At 37.2% G+C, this 23164-nt stretch overlaps 2 protein-coding genes across 11 annotated transcripts in view; one reads left to right on the top strand and one right to left on the bottom strand.

Annotated features, from left to right (window-relative positions):
- Positions 1–23164, top strand: part of RPGR (retinitis pigmentosa GTPase regulator) — a 177464-nt gene that overhangs the window by 59512 nt on the left and 94788 nt on the right. For 4 of the 10 annotated variants that reach the window (XM_060407494.1, XM_060407493.1, XM_027962908.3 and 1 more), the window contains one exon: positions 2839–3504. The exons of 1 other annotated variant lie outside the window; for it this stretch is intronic. In XM_060407494.1, the coding sequence (XP_060263477.1) occupies positions 2839–3045 (207 nt within the window). In that variant the 3' untranslated portion in view covers positions 3046–3504. Of the gene's footprint in view, positions 1–2838; positions 3505–8307; positions 8641–12773; positions 16849–23164 lie in introns of those variants that run through there. 5 more of the 10 variants (XM_060407496.1, XM_060407495.1, XM_027962905.3 and 2 more) reach the window with 3 other exon arrangements.
- LOC101123349 (heterogeneous nuclear ribonucleoprotein K) lies at positions 14853–16848 on the bottom strand. The gene has a single exon (XM_004021999.6). It carries the CDS (start codon positions 16684–16686, stop codon positions 15295–15297), a length of 1392 nt encoding a protein of 463 aa, XP_004022048.2. The 5' UTR covers positions 16687–16848; the 3' UTR covers positions 14853–15294.

Genomic DNA, 23164 nt, shown 5'->3' with positions numbered 1-23164 from the left:
TCTCTCGGGCTGGTTTTTACGTTGTCTTTGATGTGTTTCATTTCACTATACGATGCCTAGATGTGAGGTGTTTTTTTTTTTTTTTTTACTTTAACTTTCTTCTAATTCATTATGACTCTTGAATCTGAAAATTCATGTCATTCATCATTTTAAGAAAATTCTCATCCATTATATTTTTGAATATTTCCTCTCTTCTCTTTGCAAGTCAAATATAATAAAACTTTTCATTCGGTTATCTGTGTCTTTTAAATATTATTTTAATATTTTCTATATCTAAGTGATATTTGGGGAATTTCAGGGCTTGTCTTTTTCATAGTTATCTTTTCATCTAAAGACTAATCTGCTATGTAACCTCCCTATTGAGTTTTAATTTCAGTTATCTTTCACATTTTGAAGAGAAATATTCTATTTCAACTCTTTTTCAAATCTATCTGATATTGCAAAAACTAATAACTTGTTTTATGTTTGTGTTTTTTATTATAGTCCTCTAAGCAATGTAAGCATACTTATTTTATATTCTGTATGTAGTTATTCCAATGTAAGACATCCTCCAGAGTCTAAATATGTTTGTTGCTTTGGCTCACTTGCTAATGGTGTCTTGTTTCCTTCTTTGAAATTTATTGTGAGTTCATGTTTAACCAAGACTTTCTGTAGAAATGCTTTAAAGCTTGGATTGGGGTAAGTCGATCCATAGAGAATTTGTATAAAATTCTGTTAACTCCCCTTGGTGTCACGGTTCCAGGACCATTTTCAGTTAATGTCTGAGTTAAGGGTTTCCCATGATTACTGTACATGTGAACCCCAAACTCACATTACGAAAACACTGTTAAGCTGAGAGAGATGTTATTTTGTTATCTTCCAATATTTGTAGATAGACTTACATTAAAGGCCTAGTCCTTAGAGGGCCCCCACTTTACACAGGAGTCTCAGTTTTAGTTCTCCACATTTTGTGAGATCAAATAATTAAAATCCAAGAGTTATGAGATCAATAAATACCATTTCAATATTCAACTTATCTCTGAGGCTTCCTGTTCCCTCTTCATTTGTTGGCCCATGGGAATTTCCCTTCATTTTTATGTGAGCTTGCCTACACATTATAAAATTATATTTTGTATACTTCTTCAGCATTTCTTAGTTATTTTGTAGTGGCAGAATTTTTCAAGATGTGTATTCCTACACAATAACAGGAACAGAGGTTGTTGCATTTTAGTTCATAGACTCTTTTTCTAGACTCTTGACTTTTGGGGTTAGAACTTTTCATTCTTGTTCCTCCATTCTTTAAGACTAAAGGTAAGCTGTTATTTGTTGTTGATCAGTCACTCAGTCGTGTCTGACTCTGCGACCCCCTAGACTGCAGCACACCAGGCTTCCCTGTCCTTCACCATCTCCTAGAGTTTGTTCAAACTCATGTCCATTGAGTCAGTGATGCCATCCAACCATCTCATCCTCTTTTTCCGTCTTCTCCTGCCCTCAATCTTTCCCAGCATCAGGGTCTTTACCAGTGAGTCAGCTCTTTGCATCAGGTGGTGAAAGTATTGGAGCTTCAGCTTCAAGCATCAGTCCTAAAATGAATATTTAGGGTTGTTTCTTTAGGATTGACTGGTTTGATGTCCTTGCTATCCAGGGAATCTTAAGAGTCTTCCCCAACACCACAGTTTAAAAGCATCAATTGTTTGGCACTCAGCCTTCTTTATGGTCTGGAAACAGTGATAGACTTTATTTTCTTGGGCTCCAAAATCACTGTGGATGATGGCTGTAGCTATGAAATTAGAAGACGCTTGCTCCTTGGAAGAAAAGCTGTGACAAACCTAGACAGCGTATTAAAAGCAGAGATATCACTTTGCCAACAAAGGTCTGTATAGACAAAGCTATGATTTCTCCAGTAGTCATGTACAGATGTGAGATTTGGACCATAAAGAAGGCTGAGCTATTATTTTTAGCACCATTTTAATTTCTGAAAGAGCCAGATCTTCAGGTGCTTTTTTGGTTTTGGCATCATGTCAAAACCATTATTTGGATTGCTGTTCTTTAGGAATCCTGTTTTCTCTCTGGCTAAATCCTCAAAGACCTTGGTACTTTTCAGTTATCACATCATTTGGCACTTTTCAGTTATCATCTTCCTTGATGTGTCTTTCGTGTGCCTTGATGGCCACTCTCTTCTTGGTATTCTCCTCCTCTGATTTCTGAGATCTTTCTTTATCCTGATTTTGTTCCTAGAAAACTCAGTTCCCAATGCTGGCTCCTCTTCCTCTGCTTCCCTTTACACTAGGCATTTCCTCCGTTTCTTTTCTTCTGTCTTTTCTGCCCACCTGGAGTCCCTGGGTTATGAGGTACTTTCATCTCCAGCTATTATCTGCATTCTGCCTGTCTGTAGCCCAGGCCCTGCCTGGGCAGCAGGTCCATGTGTTGAACTGCCTACTCAGACCCCTGGGGCTCCCACTCATTTGGCAGCACTAACATTTTGCCAGAAATTCTGATCTATAGGAGCGGGGAGGTATATCCCCCTGTAGAATATCTCAATTTTCATCTTTTCTCCTCTTACAACAAAACAAAGTAAAATTAGTTCTTTGAAGAAAAATGACATATAATAAATAGCAAATATCAATACTACTGATAGTGTTGAAGCGTGAACACTGAAAGGTCTTGTTTTAGGGAAGAATCATGGTAGCAATTGGTAAAAGAAAAAAGGCTGGCAGATGCTGAGAATGTACCATTGTGGTGCCTCATAAAAATGTGATGAAATAACGTTAAGACTTATTGAAAATTATACCCTCTAAATACTACTAAGTAACTGTTTCATTTACTGAAGTGAATTCTCTGCGTGTGTTTTTTTCCTAGATTTTCCTCTTTAAAAGAATGTCATTGATGAGTCAGAAAATTGTGCAGATTAATAATGAGCCACTCCCAGAGATAAAACCAATAGGAGACCAAATAGCTTTTAAAAGAAATAAGAAAGATGCCAACCAGAACCACATGGGGCAAAATCATCAGGAAACCTCACCCCCCAATATGGAGAGAAGGTCAAAATCTTGTACAATACTCTGAATATATGTTTGTGTGTTCATGGTCACCAAGCACATTGTAATTTATACTTGAAAAACTTTTTGAGTTCTGAAAGAAAGTTTCTGATAACAAACTTTTAAAGATATAACTTAATAATATGTTTTATCTGGTTTGAATAGTATGACCAGTTTTAATGTTTATTTAAATACTGACAGTTTTGACAAGCAATTTCAGAATATGTTTATCTCAAGCTCTCCTTCAAGTGTTGTGGCCTTAACTGTTCAGTGTTGCAATATAAAATATATTTTTATATGTGAAAGTTAAATTATAATATTTCATAGTTTTGCTAAACAACTTTATTATAATTTCATAAGACAATATTTGCAACCTCATGACACTGTAACAGTTTTGAATGTATTTGCAATTTTTAAAAACTGAGTCAAAATTGTTTTGAATGAACATATTTTAATAAACTACATCTGGTCAGTTCCACTGTTTAAATGGATGAATATGAATAAAATTTGGGGGTACTTGGAGGTATCAGTATACAAAACAGGGGCAAAAATATTAATTTTAAAATATTGAAAGGCAAAATGCATTTACCTTTGAGTAAAGAAAATAGGGCAACTGTGTAAACAGGACATCTTTGTGGAGAAACTGTTGAGGTTTGACATGAAAACACAGCAGATTATGTGGTGTGATCTGCACTGTTTGACCATGCCACAGATCACCAACCTAGGAGAACCAGACACAGCCTGACTGGCTCATTCCAGCTGTCTCTAGCACTGGCAGTGGTAACCAGGGTTGGCTCTGCCACAGGGAATAGGAAGGGTAAAGCTATAACTCAGGTCGAATAGAAAAATTGCTTTCCTGTGCTCACAGATGCTACTTTGAGTAACTCAAAAAAAATTGAGCAACTGCCTTCATTTTTCCCATTCTAGCTTCTGACTAAAACATTTTCTTATTCAATCACAGCGACCATTGCTCCATTTGAACAGATAAACTCTGTCTTTGTGTTTCATGCACAAGGGCTAAAAGGATGTTAGTCTAGAATAGACCTGATTTTGAAATCTTGCAAAACAGTCTCATATACATTTAGTAGAATTCTAATATTATTAAAAGTAAATTTAATAAAAAATGTTTGCTATCGACACTATAGTACAGTATTGTAAGAATACTTCGCCAAAAATATAAACTATAGAAACCAAGTGGAAGTGAAACTCACAAATAATACCAAGACATGCCAAGTGTGATAGGCAAGCTGGTATATGTGCCCTGAATAATCCCTTCCCCTTGAGTATAGGGGAGAAACAGTGAATATGAGATAGCACTCCATTGCTTATGTTATATTATGCGGAGAAGGTGAAATATTTTTGTAGATATAATTGAAATTCCTAATCAGTTAACTTTAAGCAAAAGAGAGATGATCCTAGGTGGTCCTGACCTAATCGAATTAGCCCTTTCAAAAAAGCTCTAGATATCAGAGGGATATTGCTGTGTGACAAAGTCACAGCAATTTAAAGCAGTAGAAATGATCTCCTTTTGGCCTTGAAGAAGCAGCCTTGTGTGTGTGTGTGTGTGTGTGTGTGTGTGTGTGTGTGTGTGTGTGTGTGTGTGTGAAAGTTGCTCAGTTGTGTTCGACTCTTTGTGACTCCATGAACTGTAGCCTGCCAGGCTCCTCTGTCCATGAAATTCTTCAGGCCAGAATACTGGAGTGAGTAGCTGTTCCCTTCTCCAGGGGATCTTCCCAACCCAGGGATTGAACCCAGGTCTCCGTCATTGCAGGCTAATTCTTTACTGTCTGAGCCACCAGGGAAGCCCTGAAGAAGCAAACTGCCATGTTATAGAGAGAGTCATGTGCCAGAGTGAGATGCCTCTAGGATCTGAAGGTCCTATGTATTCTATAACTGCAAGGCACTGAATTCTTCCAGCAACCAGTGAGCCTGGAAGAGGAATTTAATGCTTATATTTGACCATAGCCATGGCTGATCCTGATTACAACTTTGTGAGGCCCTGAACAGAGGACCTAGCTAAGTAGTACCCAGGCTCCTGACCTATGAAAATTTCAAGATAATAAATACATGTCATTTTAATCCACTAAGTTTATGGTAAGTTGTTATGTAGCAGTGAAAGCTAATATCAGTTTTATTCTGGTAAAGGGCCTCAAATTAGAAAGTTGGAAAGTCTTCATCTCGGGAGTGAAGGAATATTTTATTAAATTGAACAAAAAATGCATTTAAACCAGGGATCGCATAACTGAAGTATTTTCAGAGGCTAAACAGATAAGCATATTGGAGCTGCTGCCAATCTGTTCTAGCTGGTAATTGCTATTTCTCAATATTGGGCCCTGTATTGCCAGACTATCAGCTGTTTTCAGAAGAAAACACTGGAAATGTGGGGTTTTTTTAAGTTTATTTATTTTTCAATTGAGGGATGATTGCTTTACAAAATTTGTTCGTTTCTGCCAAACATCTACATAAATCAGCCATAGGTTTACATATGTCTCCTCCCTCTTGAACCTCCTTCCACCTCCCACCCCATCCCACTCCTCTAGGTTGTTACAGAGCCCCTGTTTGAGTTCCTTGAGCCATACAGCAAATTCCTATTGGCTATCTCTTTTGCATATGGTAATGTAAGTTTCCATGTTGCTCTCTACATATATCTCACCCTGGAAATGCGGGGTTTTATATAGGCAATTCATTCGTGTGCGTCTCCATGCATGCATGCATGTGTATATAAACAGGGAGAGCCAAACCGTAGCTGCAGATTTTTGGCAAGAGATTTTTGTTTACAAGGAAAAATATGTTGAAATAATTAATTAGGTCCTGGATTTATCTCAGTTGTAATCTTCCCTTGTTTGGCCTCTGGAAATGAGAGTTAAACAATTACTTAGAAAAGTGATCATTCTGCTAAGAAGGTAATTTTTTGTTGCATACAAATGCATACTAAGCCTTCTTGGGAGTGTGGGGAGTTGAGGGAGAATGATGGAATATTATTATCTTGAATATAACGAAGTAAGATATTTCTCCTGGAACAATCTACATTAAAGTTAAAAGACAACAAACAAGCTTAATAATAAGCAGTTCCTCCAACAATTGTGATGGATGACTACTTTGGTGTAGTGTTAATACACAATCCTAGTCACCGAAACGTCAGGAAATAGTATGCTAACCCTAAAAGTATGTACAAAAGCTACAGCAGGAAGTCTTATCTGACCAGGTCAAGCTGCATTCCCAAATAGTTCCATTTGCTTTTATTTTCATCTGGTATGTATAAATATGTGTGTTATGATCTGACCAGGTCAAGCTGCATTCCCAAATAGTTCCATTTGCTTTTATTTTCATCTGGTATGTATAAATATGTGTGTTATGATAGATGAGATGTCTTCAAGGTAAGGTTAGCAGTGGATTAGAGAGCTATATCTAAATTTAAATGATGGCACTATTTTTATTTTAAGAAAATTTGTCTGATTTAGTGATAAATATCTATCCCAAGGTGAAAAAAAGTTTGATATTCTAGAAAAGCTTTTGAAGCTTATCAGAAGTAATCTTGATAAGTAATTTGTTAGAATTTGTCAAAATATTAGCACAGTACTTCTAAAATTGTACAGAATTTTCCCTATGAGCTTTTTTGTTATAACAAAAGTTTTCTTTTATAATTTCTATCAATTGCTTAAAATCATTAAAATTCTGTACATAGGAATGTTTGAGTTCATATTTTTAGGTAGCTTATAATTTCCAACTTAGCATCAGATTTACATTAACTCCTTAATTGGTATAATTCTTTAACTTACTGTATATAGTAATTAAGAATTAACAAAAGTTATATAAAAATGTAAACTAATTTGGGAAAACTTTTTAAATTGAATTGAAGCTTTCATATTTGAATTGAATATTGATTTACAGTAGTATGTTAGTTTCAGGTCTGCATCAAGCTATGTGTGTGTGTGTAAGATTATTTTCCAATATAAGTTACTACAGTATGTTGACTATAGTTCTCTGTGCTGTATAGTAAATCCTTGTTGCTTAATCTATTTTACGTACAGTAATTTGTATCTCTTAATCCCATACTCCTAACTTATCCCTCCCTCCTTCTCTTTCCCCTTTGGTATAACCATAAGCTTGCCTTCAAGGTCCATGAGTCTGTTTCTCTTTTGTATATAGGTTCATTTGTATTATTTTTTAGATTCCATATATTGTTGCTTAGTCGCTAAGTTGTGTCCAACTGTGTAACCCCATGGACTGTAGCCCACCAGGCTCCTCTGTCCATGGGATTTCCAGGCAAGAATACTGGAGTGGGTTGCCATTTCCTTCTCCAAGGGATCTTCCTGACCCAGGGATCAAACCTGTGTCTCCTGCAGTGGCAGGGATCAGAATACGGATTCTTTACCTCTGAGCCCCCCATATAGTATTTGTCTTTCTCTGTCTGACTTCATTTTAGTGTGATATTCTTTTAGGTTCATCCATGTTGCTGCAGTGGTATCTTTCATTATTTTTTATGGCTGAGTAATCCATTGTTGTTATTGTTCAGTTGCCCAGTCATGTCCAACTCTTTGCAATCTGGTGGATTGCAGCTCGCCAGGCCTCCCTGTCTCTCACCATCTCCCGAAGTTTGCCCAAGTTCCTATCCATTGCATTGGTGATGCCATCCAGCCATCTCATCCTCTGATTGCCTCTTCTCCTTGTGCCCTCAGTCTTTCCCAGCATCAGAGACTTTTCCAGTGAGTCAGCAGTTCACATCAGATGACCAAAATACTTGACCTTCAGCTTTAGCATCAGTCCGCCGATGAGTATTCAGTGTTGATTTCCCTTAAGATTGACTTGTTTGATCTCCTGCTGTCTAAGGGACTTTGAGGAGTCTTCTCCAGCACCACAGTTTGAAGGCATCACTTCTTTGGTGCTCTGCCTTCTTTCTGGTTCAGCTCACAACTGTACATGACCACTGCAATGACCATAGCCTTGGCTATATGGACCTTTGTCGGCAAAGTGATGTCTTTGCTTTTTAACACATTGTCTAGGTTTGTCATAGCTTTTTAACACACTGTCTAGGTTTGTCATAGTTTTCCTGTCAAGAAGCAATTGTCTTCTAACTTCATGGCTGCAGTCACCATCCACAGTGATTTTAGAGCCTGAGAAGAGTGAAATCTGTCACTACCTCCACCTTTTCCCCTTCTTTTGCCATGAAGTGATGAGACTAGATGCCATGATCTTAATTTTTTTTGATATTGAATTTTAAGCTGGCTTTTTCACTCTCCTCCACCTTCATCAAGAGGCTGTTTAGTTCCTCTTTGCTTTCTGCCATTAGAGTGGTGGTGGCTCAGACGGTAAAGCATCTGCCTGCAATGCGGGAGACCCGGGTTTGATCCCTGGGTCGTGAAGATCCCCTGGAGAAGACAATGGCAATCCACTCCAGCACTCTTGCCTGGAAAATCCCATGGACGGAGGAGCCTGATAGGCTACAGTCTATGGGGTTGCAAAGAGTCCACACGACTGAGTGACTTCACTTTCACTTTCACTTTCATCCACATATCTGACGTTATTTCTCCTGGCAATCTTGATTCCAGCTTGTAACTCATCCAGCCTGGCATTTTGCATGATGTGCTCTGAGTATAAGTTAAATAAACAGGATGACTATAAATAGCCTTATTGTTCTCCTTTCTCAATCCTGAACCAATCAGTTGTTCCATTCAGGATTCTAACTGTTGCTTCTTGACCTGCATACAGGTTTCTCAGAAGACAGGTAAGATGGTCTGGTATTCCCATATCTCTGAGTGTTTTCTACAGTTTGTTATGATCCACACCGTCAAAGGCTTTAGAATAGTCAATGAAACATAGGTAGATGTTTTTCTGGAATCCCTTGATTTTTCTATGATCCAGCGAATATTGGCAATTTGATCTCTGATTGCTCTGCTGTGTCTAAACCCAGCTTGATCATCTGGAAGTTCTCAGTTCATGTAATGCTAAAGCCTCGCTTGGAGGATTTTGAGCATAACCTTACTAGCATGGGAGATGAGTGCAATTGTCCGGTGGTTTGAACATTCTTTAGTACTGCACTTCTTGGGAATTGGGATGAGGATTGACTTTCCAGTCTTCTGGCCACTGCTGAGTTTTCCAAATTTGCTGCCATATTGAGTGCACACATATTAAAATAGCATCATCTTTTGATTTTAAATAGCTCTGCTGGAATTCCATCACCTTCACTATCTTTATTGATCTCCTTGATGGAAAGAATACACAGAAGAACTGTATTAAAAAGATCTTAATGATGTGGCTAGCCACGATGGTATAGTCTCTCACTCAGAGCCAGACATCCTGGAATGTGAAGTCAAGTGGGCCTTAGGAAGCACTGCTTCCAGTATAGATAGTGGAGGTGATGGAATTCCAGCAGAGTATGTGATGTACTTTTTTTTTTTAATTGAAGTAGTTGATTTGCAATGTAGGGTTAATTTCTATGGTACTGCAATGAAATAGAATCTGCATTAAATCTGTAGATTGCTTGGGTAGTGTTGCCATTTTAACAGTATTAATTATTTCAATCCAAAAGCATGGGATATCTTTCCATTTCTCTTAATCATCTTCAGTTTCCTTTATCAATATTTTATAGTTTTCAGCATATAGGTCTTCCACCTCCTTGATTAAATTTATTCCTACATATTTTTTGACATTTCTTTTTTACTTACTTTTTCTAATATTTAATTGTTAGTGTAAGGAAATATAACTGATTTCTGGATATTAATCTTGGATTCTGCTACCTTGCTGAATTCGTTTCTTAGTTCTAATAGATTTTTAGGTTTGTTTTTTGTTTGTGTTTTTGGTTTTTTTGGCTATGCCACACAGCTTGCAAGATCTTAGTTCCTTGACCAGAGATTGAACCTGAGCCGCTGCAGAGAAAGCACCAAGTCTTAACCAGTGCACCACCAAGGAATTCCCTAGTTCTAATAGTTTTTATAATGAGTCTTTATGATTCTCTCTATAGAGTACCATGTCATCTGCAAATAGTAATAGTTTTACCTTTTCCCTTCCAATTTGGATACCTTTTTTTTTCCTTGTCTGATTACTGTGGCTAGGACTTCCATTATTGTGTTGAATAGTAGTAGTGAGAGTGGGCATCCTTGTCTTATTCCTGAATTTAGCAAGAAGGCTTTCAGCTTTTCACTGTTGAGTATTACATTGGCTGTGGGTTTGTTGTATATGCCTTTTATTATATTCAACTATGTTCCCTCTACCACTTCGGTGCAAGTTTTTGTCACAAATGGTTGTTGAATTTTATCAAATGCTTTTTCTGTATCTATTGAGATGATCATGTGGTCCTTTTCTCTTGTTTCTATGTTATATCACATTGATTAATTTGCATGTCTTGAACCGTCCTTGTGACCCTGGAATGAATCCAATTTGATCATGGTGTATGATACTTTTTATATATTATTGGATTTGGTTTGCTAATATTTTGTTTAATATTTTTACATCAGTATTTATCAAGGTACTGGCCTGTAATTTTCTTTTTTTGTAGTGTCCTTGTCTAGTTTTGGTATCAGGGTGATGGCTTCATAGAATGAATTTGAAATTTTTCCTTCTTCCTCAATCTTTTGGAATAGTTTAAGAAGCAAGTATAAGTTGTTCTTTATATGTTTGGTGGAATTTCACTGTGTACCAATCTGTTCCTGGACTCTTGTTTTCAGAGTTTTTTTTGTTGTTGTTATAGTTTTTATTTTACTTCTAGTGATCAGCCTGTTCAAATTATCTGTTTCTTCTTGACTCAGTTTTGGCAGGCTGTATGTTTCTAGAAACTTTTTCATTTCTTCTAGATTGTCCAATTTATTGGTATAAGTTCATAGTATTCTTTTATGATTTTTTTTATTTCTGTGGTATTAGTTGTTATTTCTCCTCTTTCAGTTATTATTTTGTTTGAATCCTTCTTTGCTTTTTGGTAAGCCTGCCTAGACGTTTGTTGGTTTTATCTTTTCAGAAAAAAACAGCTTTGGGGTTTATTGATCTTTTCTATTGCTTTTTATCTGTTTTATTTCCTCTGTAATCTATATTATTTTCTTCCTTTTGCTGACCTTGGGTTGCAGTGGGTTGTAGTAGGAGAAGAGTGTGACCGCAGAGTGATAGTAGGAAGCAGTGTTTTTGGAGTGATGGAACTGTTCTATATCTTGATTTTGGTGGTATTGCCTAAAACTATACATTATAAAAACTGTACACCCATAAAAGGTCAATTTTATTACATTGATTTTTTACAATAACATCAAATAGACTTTTAAAAAAACCTAATTCAGTCAAGTAAATTAGATGGACCTTAAATAAGGAGACTTGAAAATCTAACTTTTGATCTAAAGGTAAAATTTGGGTTATCTTAGAGTAGTAGTTCTTAGCCAAGGGTATATGTAAAACACAGGGAAGTTTTTCAAATGTGACTGCCTATGATTTACCTGGTTCTGATTCACTAGGTCAAAGCTAGGATTGGTTATATCTCTTTAAAATAGTTTCCAAGGTAATTATTATCTAACAGAAAGTAGAGAATAATTTATTTGAACTGACAAATTATTATAAAACTTCAGAATGTTATCTCTCACAAGCGAACTACTATAATAATTAGAAGAAATTTCCACATCATTTTCTCTGAAAGATCCTAGTTGTATTAGTCTAGGTAGTTGAACTTCTGTAACAAAGACTCTCCAAATCTGAGATAACACTGAGTATTTATTTCTTGGTCATGTCAAAATACACCAGCGGTGTGTAGATGACCTTGCTCCACACAGTATTTCAAGAACCTTGTCTCTTATCATTTGGTGGCTTTAGTATTCCCTTGGAGTCTTGCCATCCTCCAGGCCTGGAAGTTGTATATATCACTTATGCCCAGATTCCACTGGCATTCAATGGCATGGGCCCAACTTTCTATAAGGGAAACTGAAAAATGTTGGCTAATTGTGAGCCTAGGAAAACAAGGGCTCTACACAATGGAATATACTTAATCTATGTGCCAATGGAGGGCATATCCATGTATTTTCACAAATAAGAGTGAAGGACTATGGAATACTTTATACTTTTTATAATTTAAAACTCATTATTAAGATGTTGCCAACAGCATAAAAAGCCAAGTTTCCAAAGCATAGTTGTGTGTTACTAAGAATACTGGAAAATACATAGAAGAGTTTAATTTGGGCTTTGGAGTCCTCCCGCCCTATTTCTCACCCTATTATTGCTTTTGATCACAAGGACCTGCTGACATCACCCCTGATTGTGTCCCTTGTACCCTGGTGAATGGTTTTGTCCTCTAGGTTTTGTTTATCACCTCTGTTCTTCTCCAGTGTATTCAGTGAAGATCCACACAGATGTGTTTCCTCCCTTCCTACTTCCCATGCTGTCATAGGGACTTGAGAAAAATTCACTTATTACACATTCATTATTACAGTATATAAAATTGTTATTTATATCCACAACATGTGTACTGTATGTCTTAGCACATATGATAAATAGGATGTGGTCAGTGAAATGAACATCACAGAGGTACTCCAAGAAGAATGCACACATGGAATGTAACCTTATCCCATTTTTCATTAAGAAAAATGCTAGAAAAGTGATTCTTTGGCTTGTGTGGTAGTGATGGCAACAGCATTTGTACATGTGGGAAGAGGTAGAAAGAGGAAGAAAAGTAGAAAATATCTATGATCTACTGAAACAGGAGTTTATCCCCTATTTTTGTATAAGGGCCTAAACATCAAACAAATGAAATAATCAATACATTTTGTCTGTTTCCTGTGTTTGTAACAGACTGCATTTGCATTGATTTGAAAGCAAGTTTTGTTTCCAAGAAGAGATGGCTTACAAGGGATTTTATGCCTCCTTCCTGCAAAGCTGAATAGAGTAACATAATTGCATGGTATTTGGGCCATCTTTCACAATCATTAATAAAGCGATTACTCCAGCCACAAATATATCAAAGTAAGTATTTTCAAGGGTCAGAAGAGAAAGTACTCCAAAAGACCACACCACAGAGTCTTCAGCATGAGGTCAGTGTCAGAACTCTATCATAGGGTTATGACTTCACAGTGGCAGGATTTTTATTTAGAAAGCCATCAAAATTTACTTCATCAAAAATTGAAATATAAGACACAGGGTTCAGACAGTGTGTGGGAGAAGCAATAAAAAAAGGAATAAGAAGTATATGTAAACTGATAAAATCAGTGTCAATTAGGCAGTGGGTGTTTGATTTGCAAGCCTATATGTCGATTTTTCCCTAAAATACCCAATTCTATAGATTTTGAATTCTCAAAAAGAGGCCTAGCTTTCGTCAGGATTGGTATCTAATACTAAGGGGAATGGTCATAAAAGAGAAAATTGAGAAGTTGGAAGAAATGTGACATTTTGTAAACTATAGGCAGTAAAAAGAGGCCTTGAAGGGATTGAAATAGCCATGGTTGAAAGAGAAATGGAAAACCACATAACTCAAAGAAACATGGACCTCCCTCCCCTGAACCATTGAATTTAAGCATAGCTGAAGAAGCTGAAGGAATTTGGTTGTGTCATACAAGCACAGTACATTTTCCTTTGAGCAAACTACATGCCATGCCCAAGTTTCTAAAAATAATACAAATGGTTTTATCAATGATAAAATAGCCTACCAAATGCTTTAAGTCTTGGGGCAAAAATCTGACCTCTCAGAAACTACTGCAGGAAAATTTCTTCTTATATTTGTGTAAACCTCAGTGTAGTTGGGAAATTGTTTTAATATTTCGACAATTAGTTATTAACCACCTCAAAAGTTCCCAGAAAAAGAGGAAATAGAAACATAAGCAACATTTGAAAATAATTTTCTGACTTTTAGAAATTGTTTTAGTAGGAAAAGACTAGTAATTTATCCTAACTGCCTTTAAAAAATAGAACTTAAAACAAGAGTTTTAAACTCCTTTGTTAAATTTTTTTTAACACCTTCTGATATTTAAATACCTTCATTAAATTTTTTTTCAGTTATTATACTTTTCAACTCTAGAATTTTCATTTGGTCCTTTTTAATGATTTTTATTTCTCTATTGAGTTTCTCTGTTTATTGACTGATTTTTAACATTTTCTTTTAATTCATTAAACATAGTTTTCTTTAATTACTTGAACAAATTTTTTTTTTTTTTTAGCATTATGGGAGTTTTATTTGGAAGTGAACTTTTAACTATTAATACAAATGCCAAGAGATACTACACAAAACATCCACAGGAATTTTTTTCATCTTTTTTTTTTGAATTGTTCACAAACATTTCCTACATAATCCAACATACAACAGAGAAATGGTACATCTTTTTCTTTCAATTTGCATACAATGGAAAAACAAGTATATATATATATATTTTACAAAGTTTAACTAATAGACACTACCAAGCTGACAGTTTAAGTCTATATGTGAGAAATCATCTAATAAAAAATAATCAGAATTTATTTAGCATCAGTCACTTCCATAACCAAGTATTATTCTGATTGATAAAACTTGTCATTAAGCTTCTGGTATAAACTTATACCACTATTCCATCGGTTGTGTTGCTCCCCACCTTGGTTCTTCAGAATCACGAACAGAAAATTGTTGCAAAGTAGGGGCAAGCATTTGCAAAAACAAACAAAAATCCCCAGCTTATTATAAGCATGAATGTGTGGTGGAATTTCCTCAAGCAATGGACTTCAAATCATTAAGAATCACCAGAACTGAGTATTGTCAAGATATTTTGCCTAAGTCCAAGAAGAGATGCCATTTATTTATATCCAACAGAGGACTGAAAATTAAACTTAGTGTTCCGTTCGGGGGTAGGTTGGAGGGAATTCAGCCATTTGAAAAATGACCATCTTAAAAAAAATGACCACCAAAAATAGGTTCACTAAATTTATTTTAAAAATCATAAAACGTTTCTTACAAAAGAGCGTTACATTCTGCACACTGCTCTGAATAGATGCCAGGGACATATGGACTACTGTTACTTTTCCTCCCTGTCCCACCACCCCAAATGTTACAGTGACCACAAAGCAAAGTGTTCACAATAATTACATGGGGGGACTTCTTTAAACCACCAACAATGAACAAAAATTAAAATTCACTCACTCTGCTGCTGTTTCAAAATTTCAATGTTAGTTTTTGCACACCCTCCCCCACCCCCACCCTGTTTGTAAGGAACTAAAACATTACATCTGGTGAACAGCAAAGATTTCACTACACCTCAAATGCAGAACACCTATGAAGCAGAGGAATGTTGGCTTTTTAAACAGAAGCAGATAAAAAAAAAAGATGCAGGACTCCTTCAGTTCTTCACTAGTCTTAGAAAAACTTTCCAGAATACTGCTTCACACTGTTCTGCAGCAAATACTGTGCATTCTGTATCTGGTCCTGTGTTCCTGTAATGGTAATGATCCGATCTTCGGATCCTTCTAAAGGCTCATCAATTTTGATCGAAGCTCCTGACTCATGACGGATTTGTTTAATCCGCTGACCACCTTTGCCAATAATAGATTCAGCCAAATCTTTGGGAATAGTTACTTGTGTAGTAATAATAGGTCCACCAAGATCACCATATGAGCCACGACCCCCTGCATAGGAATAATCATATCCAGAGCCACCCTGTGGTTCATAAGCCATCTGCCACTCTGATGGGCTCCATGTATCTATTGCAGAATCCCAGGTTTCATCAGCACTGAAACCAACCATGCCATCATAACGGTCTCCAGGTCTTCCTCTTCTGTCATAGGCCATTAGATCTCCTCCTCTAGGTGGTGGTGGTGGTGGAAGAGGAAGATTCCGAGCTCTACTACCTCCCCGGCCACCTCGTCCGGGAGGGGGTGGAGGAGGTCCTCGACGAGGGCTCATATCATCATAATCTCTTCTGGAGGGAGGCATGGGACGCCCACCCCGACCAGGTGGCATTCTGTCAAAACCACCTCTTCCCCGCATGGGAAATCCCACAGGACGTCCACGGCGGTCATCAAACATCATTGTAAAACCACCATAATCATAGGTTTCATCATAAAAATTGGGATCATAAGGCTGAGCGCGTCCTTTGATGGGAGACTCTGATATAAGATCAAGGATGATCTTTATGCACTCTACCACCCTATCAGGTTTTCCTCCGATAAGAACGACTCTGTCAGTAGATTGAGGACAACATTCCTGGAAAAGCTTGATTGTTGTCTGAGTGTTCTCTCGAAGTTCTTTGATTTTAGCACCTTTGACTCCAATAATTCCTCCTGCCAGACTCTGATGAATCAACAGTCTCAACTCGCAGTCAAAGTCGCTTCCTTTATAGTGTTGGTAATTTAAGCATTCCACAGCATCAGATTCGAGCGGGAGCTGGCTGGTTGCAGTGGGTGATGGCAACTGCAGGCCCTCTTCCAAGGTAGGGATGATTTTCTTCAGAATTTCTCCAATCGTTTCAATATCAGCACTGATACTCAATATGCGCTCGGGGCCACTGCTGTCTGGGACTGAAACACTGGCATTGTAGTCTGTACGGAGAGCCTTAATATTCTTGCCTCCTTTTCCAATCACTGCCCCAGCATTCTTGCTCTGAAGCAGAATGCGTAATTCAAGCATCTCATCAGTGTTTCTAGATCTTTTAAAAGCTTGTTCCTCTTCCATATCTTCAGCAGGGCGTTTACCAAATTCGCCATTGGTTTCGGTGTTGGGAAAGGTTTCCTCTGGCTGTTCAGTTTCCATTTTCTTGTATTCAAGGGACACACCAATCAGTTATTAAATATATCCTTCCAGGGCAGAACTGAAGTGTTCTGGGCGGGACCAACTGACACCGTAGTGCTGTAGTAGCCCGGCAAGGGTACCGTCCCTATGCCGCCGCGCCTCCTCAGCCGGTCACAGCTAGACCTTGAACAAATTTATAATACCTACTCTGAAGACATTCTCTGCTAAATCTAATATCTAGGTCTACTCAGAGTTGATTTCTATTGACTACTTTTTCCTGATTTGGGGGTACATTTTTCAGTTTCTTTGTCCAGTAATTTTTGGTTTAAAAGTGGACATTTTTATAATATTTTATATAATATTTCTCATAACTTGATTGTTTTATTTTTCTGAAAGTTTTTTTTGTATAGTTGTTTTTTTGTTTGATGCTTAGTTACTTCTCTGAACTTAAACCATAGAATCTGTCTTCACCTACCTCCAACCCCCACAATGTCACCGCACTCAGCATCTACCTGCTGATGTCTCTATTCAGGTTTTTAATTAGTTTTACATTTTCGCCCAACTTCCTAAAGGTTGCCCATGTGTCTAAATAGCTTAGTTGGTTAGCCAGTTAATTTGGCAGAAGTTGTGTTCAGACAGTTGTGCTTGTCAGACTTCTACCCTCTGCTGATTAAACTGTGCATGGTTAAGGAATGCATTCCAACTTGCAGCCAGTTCTTGTATTTCCCTTGGCTTTTACTTTTCCCCAGGATCTTTTGGATCTCCCCCATATTTTTAGTTTAGCAGTCCATGTGTTGGTGTGGACTTACCTCAGCACGCTGTGGTTCACTGGTTTTAGGATCTCCCCATTAAATATCTGGCTGTAATCAGTCCCAAACTAGGACCTCAGCCTTGGAGTAGCAAAGCTGGGAAGATTTCCCCCTCTGTTACAAACCAAATTCATCACTTCTGTCTGGCAAATCTGTGGGTTTTCATCCTCTTCCCTTTATCCTTTCCAGGTGGTACCCCCAATAAATCTCTTCTACATTTAATTCACATTGGCAGTTGCTTTCTGGAGGACCTAAACTGATACCGTGGGTGGCATAGTTAAGTGGGCCATCCACTTCACAGTTTTCACTGAGGAGGTGTGTAAATTAGAATTGGGTGACTCAGACCATCCTCACTCAAAAAAATGAGACTGCTCTGGAACTAACAACTGGTCTGTATTCAGGTCTACTAGCTGAAATCAAAGATACTGCTTGACGCTTAAAGGAACCCAGGGGTTAAATTCCTCCTGTAGAAAGGAATGAGGCAATCATATAGGAGAACATTCAGTGACCATTGGAATTTAGTCAGTTGTCACCAACCTGAGGTGGGAAAGCTAGATTAGGAGCTGAAGGAGGATCCACAGAGGGTACCATCCTGGCAAAGACCTGAACCAGGAGATAAATAACCCAAGTTTTCCTAACTGTATCAGTAATTGTATTCAGAAACTAGTGTTAATTATAGAGACCTGAATATAGTAGCTAAAAATGCAATGGTTTATTCTCTTGCATAAAACAAGTTCACAGGTAGACAGTCTTCAATTGTTATGACAACTCCATAAAATCCATCAGTAATTTAGAATCATCCTCACTTTTGCTCAGCCATTTTCACCATGTGGCTTCTGTCCTTAAGGTCAACCCATGTCCCAAGGTGGATGTTGAAACCTCAGCCATTACTAATATGTAGTGTAGGAAAGAGAACGAAGAAAAACAAAAAGCCCTCCCCCACCCCCAACTGATTCAGCTCCTTTAAACAACTTTTCCCAGAGTTGCACTTCTACTAAATCCCATTGGCTAGAACTTGATCATGTTTCCACAACAGGGGGGTCAGAGGCAGAAGATGTAGTCATTTATTCTGGGAAGCAGTGTGCCTTAGCTAAAAATCAGGCTTCTGTTATCAAACAAATATTTTCTACAATGATCCTTCAGTTTTAAAAAATCCATTAAATAAAAAAATTGTTTTTAATTTTAAAAAAATTTAAATAAATTTTAAAAGAATGGATTTATTTTTTCAAGTTGAACAGTGGACAGAACTAGACGGGAACTTGAGGCAATATTTCTTCTTATGGGCTCCGCTAGAGACCAGAGGACAGATTCGACCCCTTTTGTGAACCATGGCATGGAATTGTCCACAACCACCAGGTACTAGAGAAGAGCCCTGCTCACTCTTCTGGAGACCCTGGAAAGATCCCAGATATGACATTCATTAGGATGCAACTCCATGATATTTTATATATCATTAAAGACTTCTTTTCTTTAAGCTAACAGAAATTTGAAAGGCTCAGCCACATCTAGGTTACAAAAAAGAGATGATTTTATATAAACTTTCTTAACCAGTTTGGTCTTGCATAATCATGGCTCCCCAGGCCTTCCTCCCAAAAGGTATTGGCTATTTTAAAATAGCAAAATACATTCAACCAAATTGGCTGTAAAAATCTACTAAATACAAACTCTCATTTGGTAACAGCCTGTCTTACACACACACACACACACACGTGCACGTGCAAGCATGTGTGCACAAGTACACACATTCTAGTGAAAAATCACCCCAGGTCCAGAATTGAGTCTGATGAACTGCAGTCACATTTACTTAAATACTCTGACTTTACCTGAGAAGAAGTCGTCACTGAACACACGGCAGCTTTTAGAAGAGATTTTTAAAAGGTAAACAGTTTTTGCCTTCTCTCTAATTATTCATGGAATGAATATATCATTTTCCTATGTTGGAACTCCTGTATTGATGAGACATATAAATATGTATAAGTGATAATAATTCATGTTAATGAGGTATATAATATAACAGATACCTTCTAAAATGGAAGCATTCAGCAAGAGAGACTTTAAACTTGACTTTCCCCATTCTGGACGCCAGAATCATGCCTACAACTGTCAGGCAGAAACTCCCATTCCAAGTATCTACCTACCGTAACACATGGAAGAAGCATTTCATTCAGAACTTCATGAAGACAACCCATAAATTTACCAAGAATCATACATGTGTATATCTCATTACAAAGTTAAAGCATGACTATATACAGTAATTATTACAATAGCACTTAATAAGCATTGCTGCATCACACACTGTTCTAAGTGCTTTCAAGTCAGTTAATCCTCACAACATGCCTATGAGAAGAGTTTTATTTCCCCAATTTTCAATGTATACTTGAGTCACAGAGAAGATAATGAACTTGCATAAGAACACACAGGTTTTAAATGGATTTCTAACTTTATAAAACCTGTGTTTTTAATCACAGTACTTTACATTGTGTACAGTCATTTACACATGAATTTCCTTTGTTTTCCTCTGAAGAATTGATGAATATCCTTAGCCAGGTGTGGCTAATAAAATGATCATTTTGATTCTGTATTGTTTTATTTTGTTGTGTTATTTAAGTTCTGCTGACAAGTCCTCTTCTGGGTGTCATGTTGCCATCTCTGCTGGGGTCTGTATTGAGTTAGGCTACATGTATTGACTTTGTACTGTATCAGCTTAGCTAAGCCCAGAACTATGTTTCTCAGAATTGCCTTGTTTGTATGGTTCTGGTTTCTGGTTGGCCACAAGAGACTTTAGAAGGTAAAGATTCAGGTCAGTGTAAGGTGCCAGGCAATACTGCAGAGCACGCACACTGCCACTGATACTCTGGCTTACCTTGTTAGCACCACATGTCAGTTGGACACACAGGTTCTTCAGCTTCTGCCTGACCTCCTTCAGCTTCTTCAAGTTCTGGGCCACACACATGTGCAGCTGCGTAACAAATGATGCCAATTTCTGAAGGTCACCCACATCACTGAAGCTGGAGATGGTAATAACAGACAATTTCCACTTTGTCCTTGCATGTTCCGGTTTCCACTTGTTCTCTCCCACTTCACATTTAGCTTTCCTGACAGCTACCCCTGCTATCTATGGGGAGTCCAGGCTCATCACCAGGTGCAGAGACAACAGCATTTCATAGAGTTCTCACAACGTCTAATCCTTAGGATAAATTTCAAACTCTGTGTGGTTTACAGTGGTTCTGCATTCCTAATCAAACTTGAATGGGCTATGATGACAAATTAAAAAGCCAATAGCTTAACAAAGGTTTATTTTGAGCTCAGATCAGGAATCCAGTGTGAATCAGCAAAGTGGGTTGGCCAACACTTTGTGCATACAGTAAATTGTTTGAATTTTAGCCATTCTGAATGGTACATAGCATTCTCTTGGTTTTAATTTGAATTTCTCTAATGATGTTGAGCATATTTTCTGTGCTTATTTGTCATCTATTTATATACTTTGGATTATCTTTTCCAGATTTGTCAGGTTGTTTATTATTGATGGAGTTTTGAGAGTTCTTAATGGATATGTGACTTGCAAATATTTTCTCTCCATCTGTGGCTTGTCTTTTAACTTTCCTAACACTGCTTTTTAAAGAACAGATGTTTTTAGTTTTGATGAAGTCATTTTAATATATTTTTTATGGATTGTGCTTTCAATGTCATATCTAAGAAATCTTTGCCTACCCAAAAGTCACTAAGATATTCTCCTATATTTTCTTCTAGATATTTTACAGTTTTGTTTTACATTCAGGACTAGTATCCTTTTTGAATTGGTGTTTGTCTTTAGTGTGAGGTATTGCTCAAAGTTTTTTGTTGCAATATGAATGTTAAATTGTTACAGCACTAAAGGAAAAGACTACCCTTTCTGTATTGTATTGCTTTTGCACCTTTGTCAGAAATCAGTTGACCTTGTATGTGTGGGCCTATTTCTAGACTTTCTGTTCTGTTTCATTGATTTATTTGTCTACCTTTATACCAGTGCCCCTCTGTCGTCTTTAATGTAGCTTTTTAGTACATCTTTGAGTGTTGTTTCTACAAGTTTTTCTTAAAAGATTTGTTTTTTGTCTTCAAAAACATGTTTACATTTCTATATTCATTTTAGAATCAATCTGTAAATTTCTATTTAAGAAGCCTACTGAGGTTGTGAAAATTGAATTAAATTTAATATATAAATCAGTTTTGGGAGAATTAATATTTTAACAATCTTGAGTCTTCTGATCCATGAACTTTAATTTCACTTCAAGTGAAGTGAAGTCGCTCAGTCGTGTCTGACTCTTTGCGACCCCATGGACTGTAGCCTACCAGGCTCCTCTGTCCGTGGGATTTTCCAGGCAATAGTCCTGAAGTGGATTGCCATTTCCTTCTCCAGGGGATCTTCCCAACCCAGGGATCGAACCCAGGTCTCCTGCATTGTAGACAGATGCTTTACCGTCTGAGCCATTATTGTTTTGGGTATACAGATCTTACAAGCTTTTGTCAGATTTATACCTAAACTTTCAATTGTTTGTATAATATATAGTATAGAGAACTCATTTACTAGTTCTAATTTTTTTTGAAGATTCTGTTTTCTACATAGACAATCATTTTATCTTTGAATAGACAGTTTTACTTTTTCTCCCCAATCTGAATATCTTTGTTTTCATTTTCTTGCCTGATTGCATTAGTTAGAACTTTCAGTACAATAGTAAATAGGAGTGGCAAGAGTGATTGATTATCATGATCTTAAGGGAAAAACATTCAGTCATTCATCATAAATTATAATATCAGTTGTAGTTCTTTTGTAAATAAATGCTTTTTATTGGGCTGAGGAAGTTGCCTTCTAGTTTCAAGGTTGCTGAAAATTTTTATGAGGAATGGATGTTGAATTTTGTTAGATACTTTTTCTGCATGTATTGATATTATCATATAGCTTTTCTTTTATGGTCTGTTAATGTGAAATAGATTGATTGAATTTTGAATGTTAAAATATTTGTATTCCTATGCTAAACTCTTTTTGGTCATGATGCATTATACTTTTTATGTTATATATCGTTGGATTCAGTTTCCTAAAATTTAAAGAATTTTTACATCTGTGTTCATGAGGGAAATTGATCTGTAGTTTTCTTCGGTGGTTTTTATCTTTTGGTAATATCTTGGACTGGTTTTGCTATCAGCATAATGCTGGCCTCATAGAACGAGTTAGGACATACTTCCTCCTCTTCAATTTTCTCTACAAGTTTATGAGAATTGGTATCTCTTAATGTTAAGTAGAGTTCACCAATGAAGTCAACAGGGCCTGGAATTTTCTTTATAGGGAGGTTTTTAACTACACTTGTTGACTCTTAAATGCTAGAACCTAGGCATGATACCAGAGAAGGCGATGGCTCCCCACTCCAATACTCTTGCCTGGAAAATCCCATGGGCGGAGGAGCCTGGTAGGCTGCAGTCCATGGGGTTGCAAAGAGTCGGACAGACAACTGTCAGCAGAGAACTACTGACATGACTGAGTGACTTCACTTTCACTTTTCACTTTCATGCATTGGAGAAGGAAATGGCAACCCACTCCAGTGTTCTTGCCTGGAGAATCCCAGGGACGGGGGAGCCTGGTGGGCTGCTATCTATGGGGTTGCACAGAGTCACACACACTGTTCTTGCCTGGAGAATCCCAGGGATGGGGGAGCCTG

This window comes from Ovis aries, chromosome X (genome assembly GCF_016772045.2).
Source record: "Ovis aries strain OAR_USU_Benz2616 breed Rambouillet chromosome X, ARS-UI_Ramb_v3.0, whole genome shotgun sequence".
NCBI classification, from domain to species: Eukaryota; Metazoa; Chordata; class Mammalia; order Artiodactyla; family Bovidae; genus Ovis; species Ovis aries.
The sequence above is the reverse complement of the archived record's forward strand: the minus strand, read 5'-3'. Positions and strand labels throughout refer to the sequence as shown.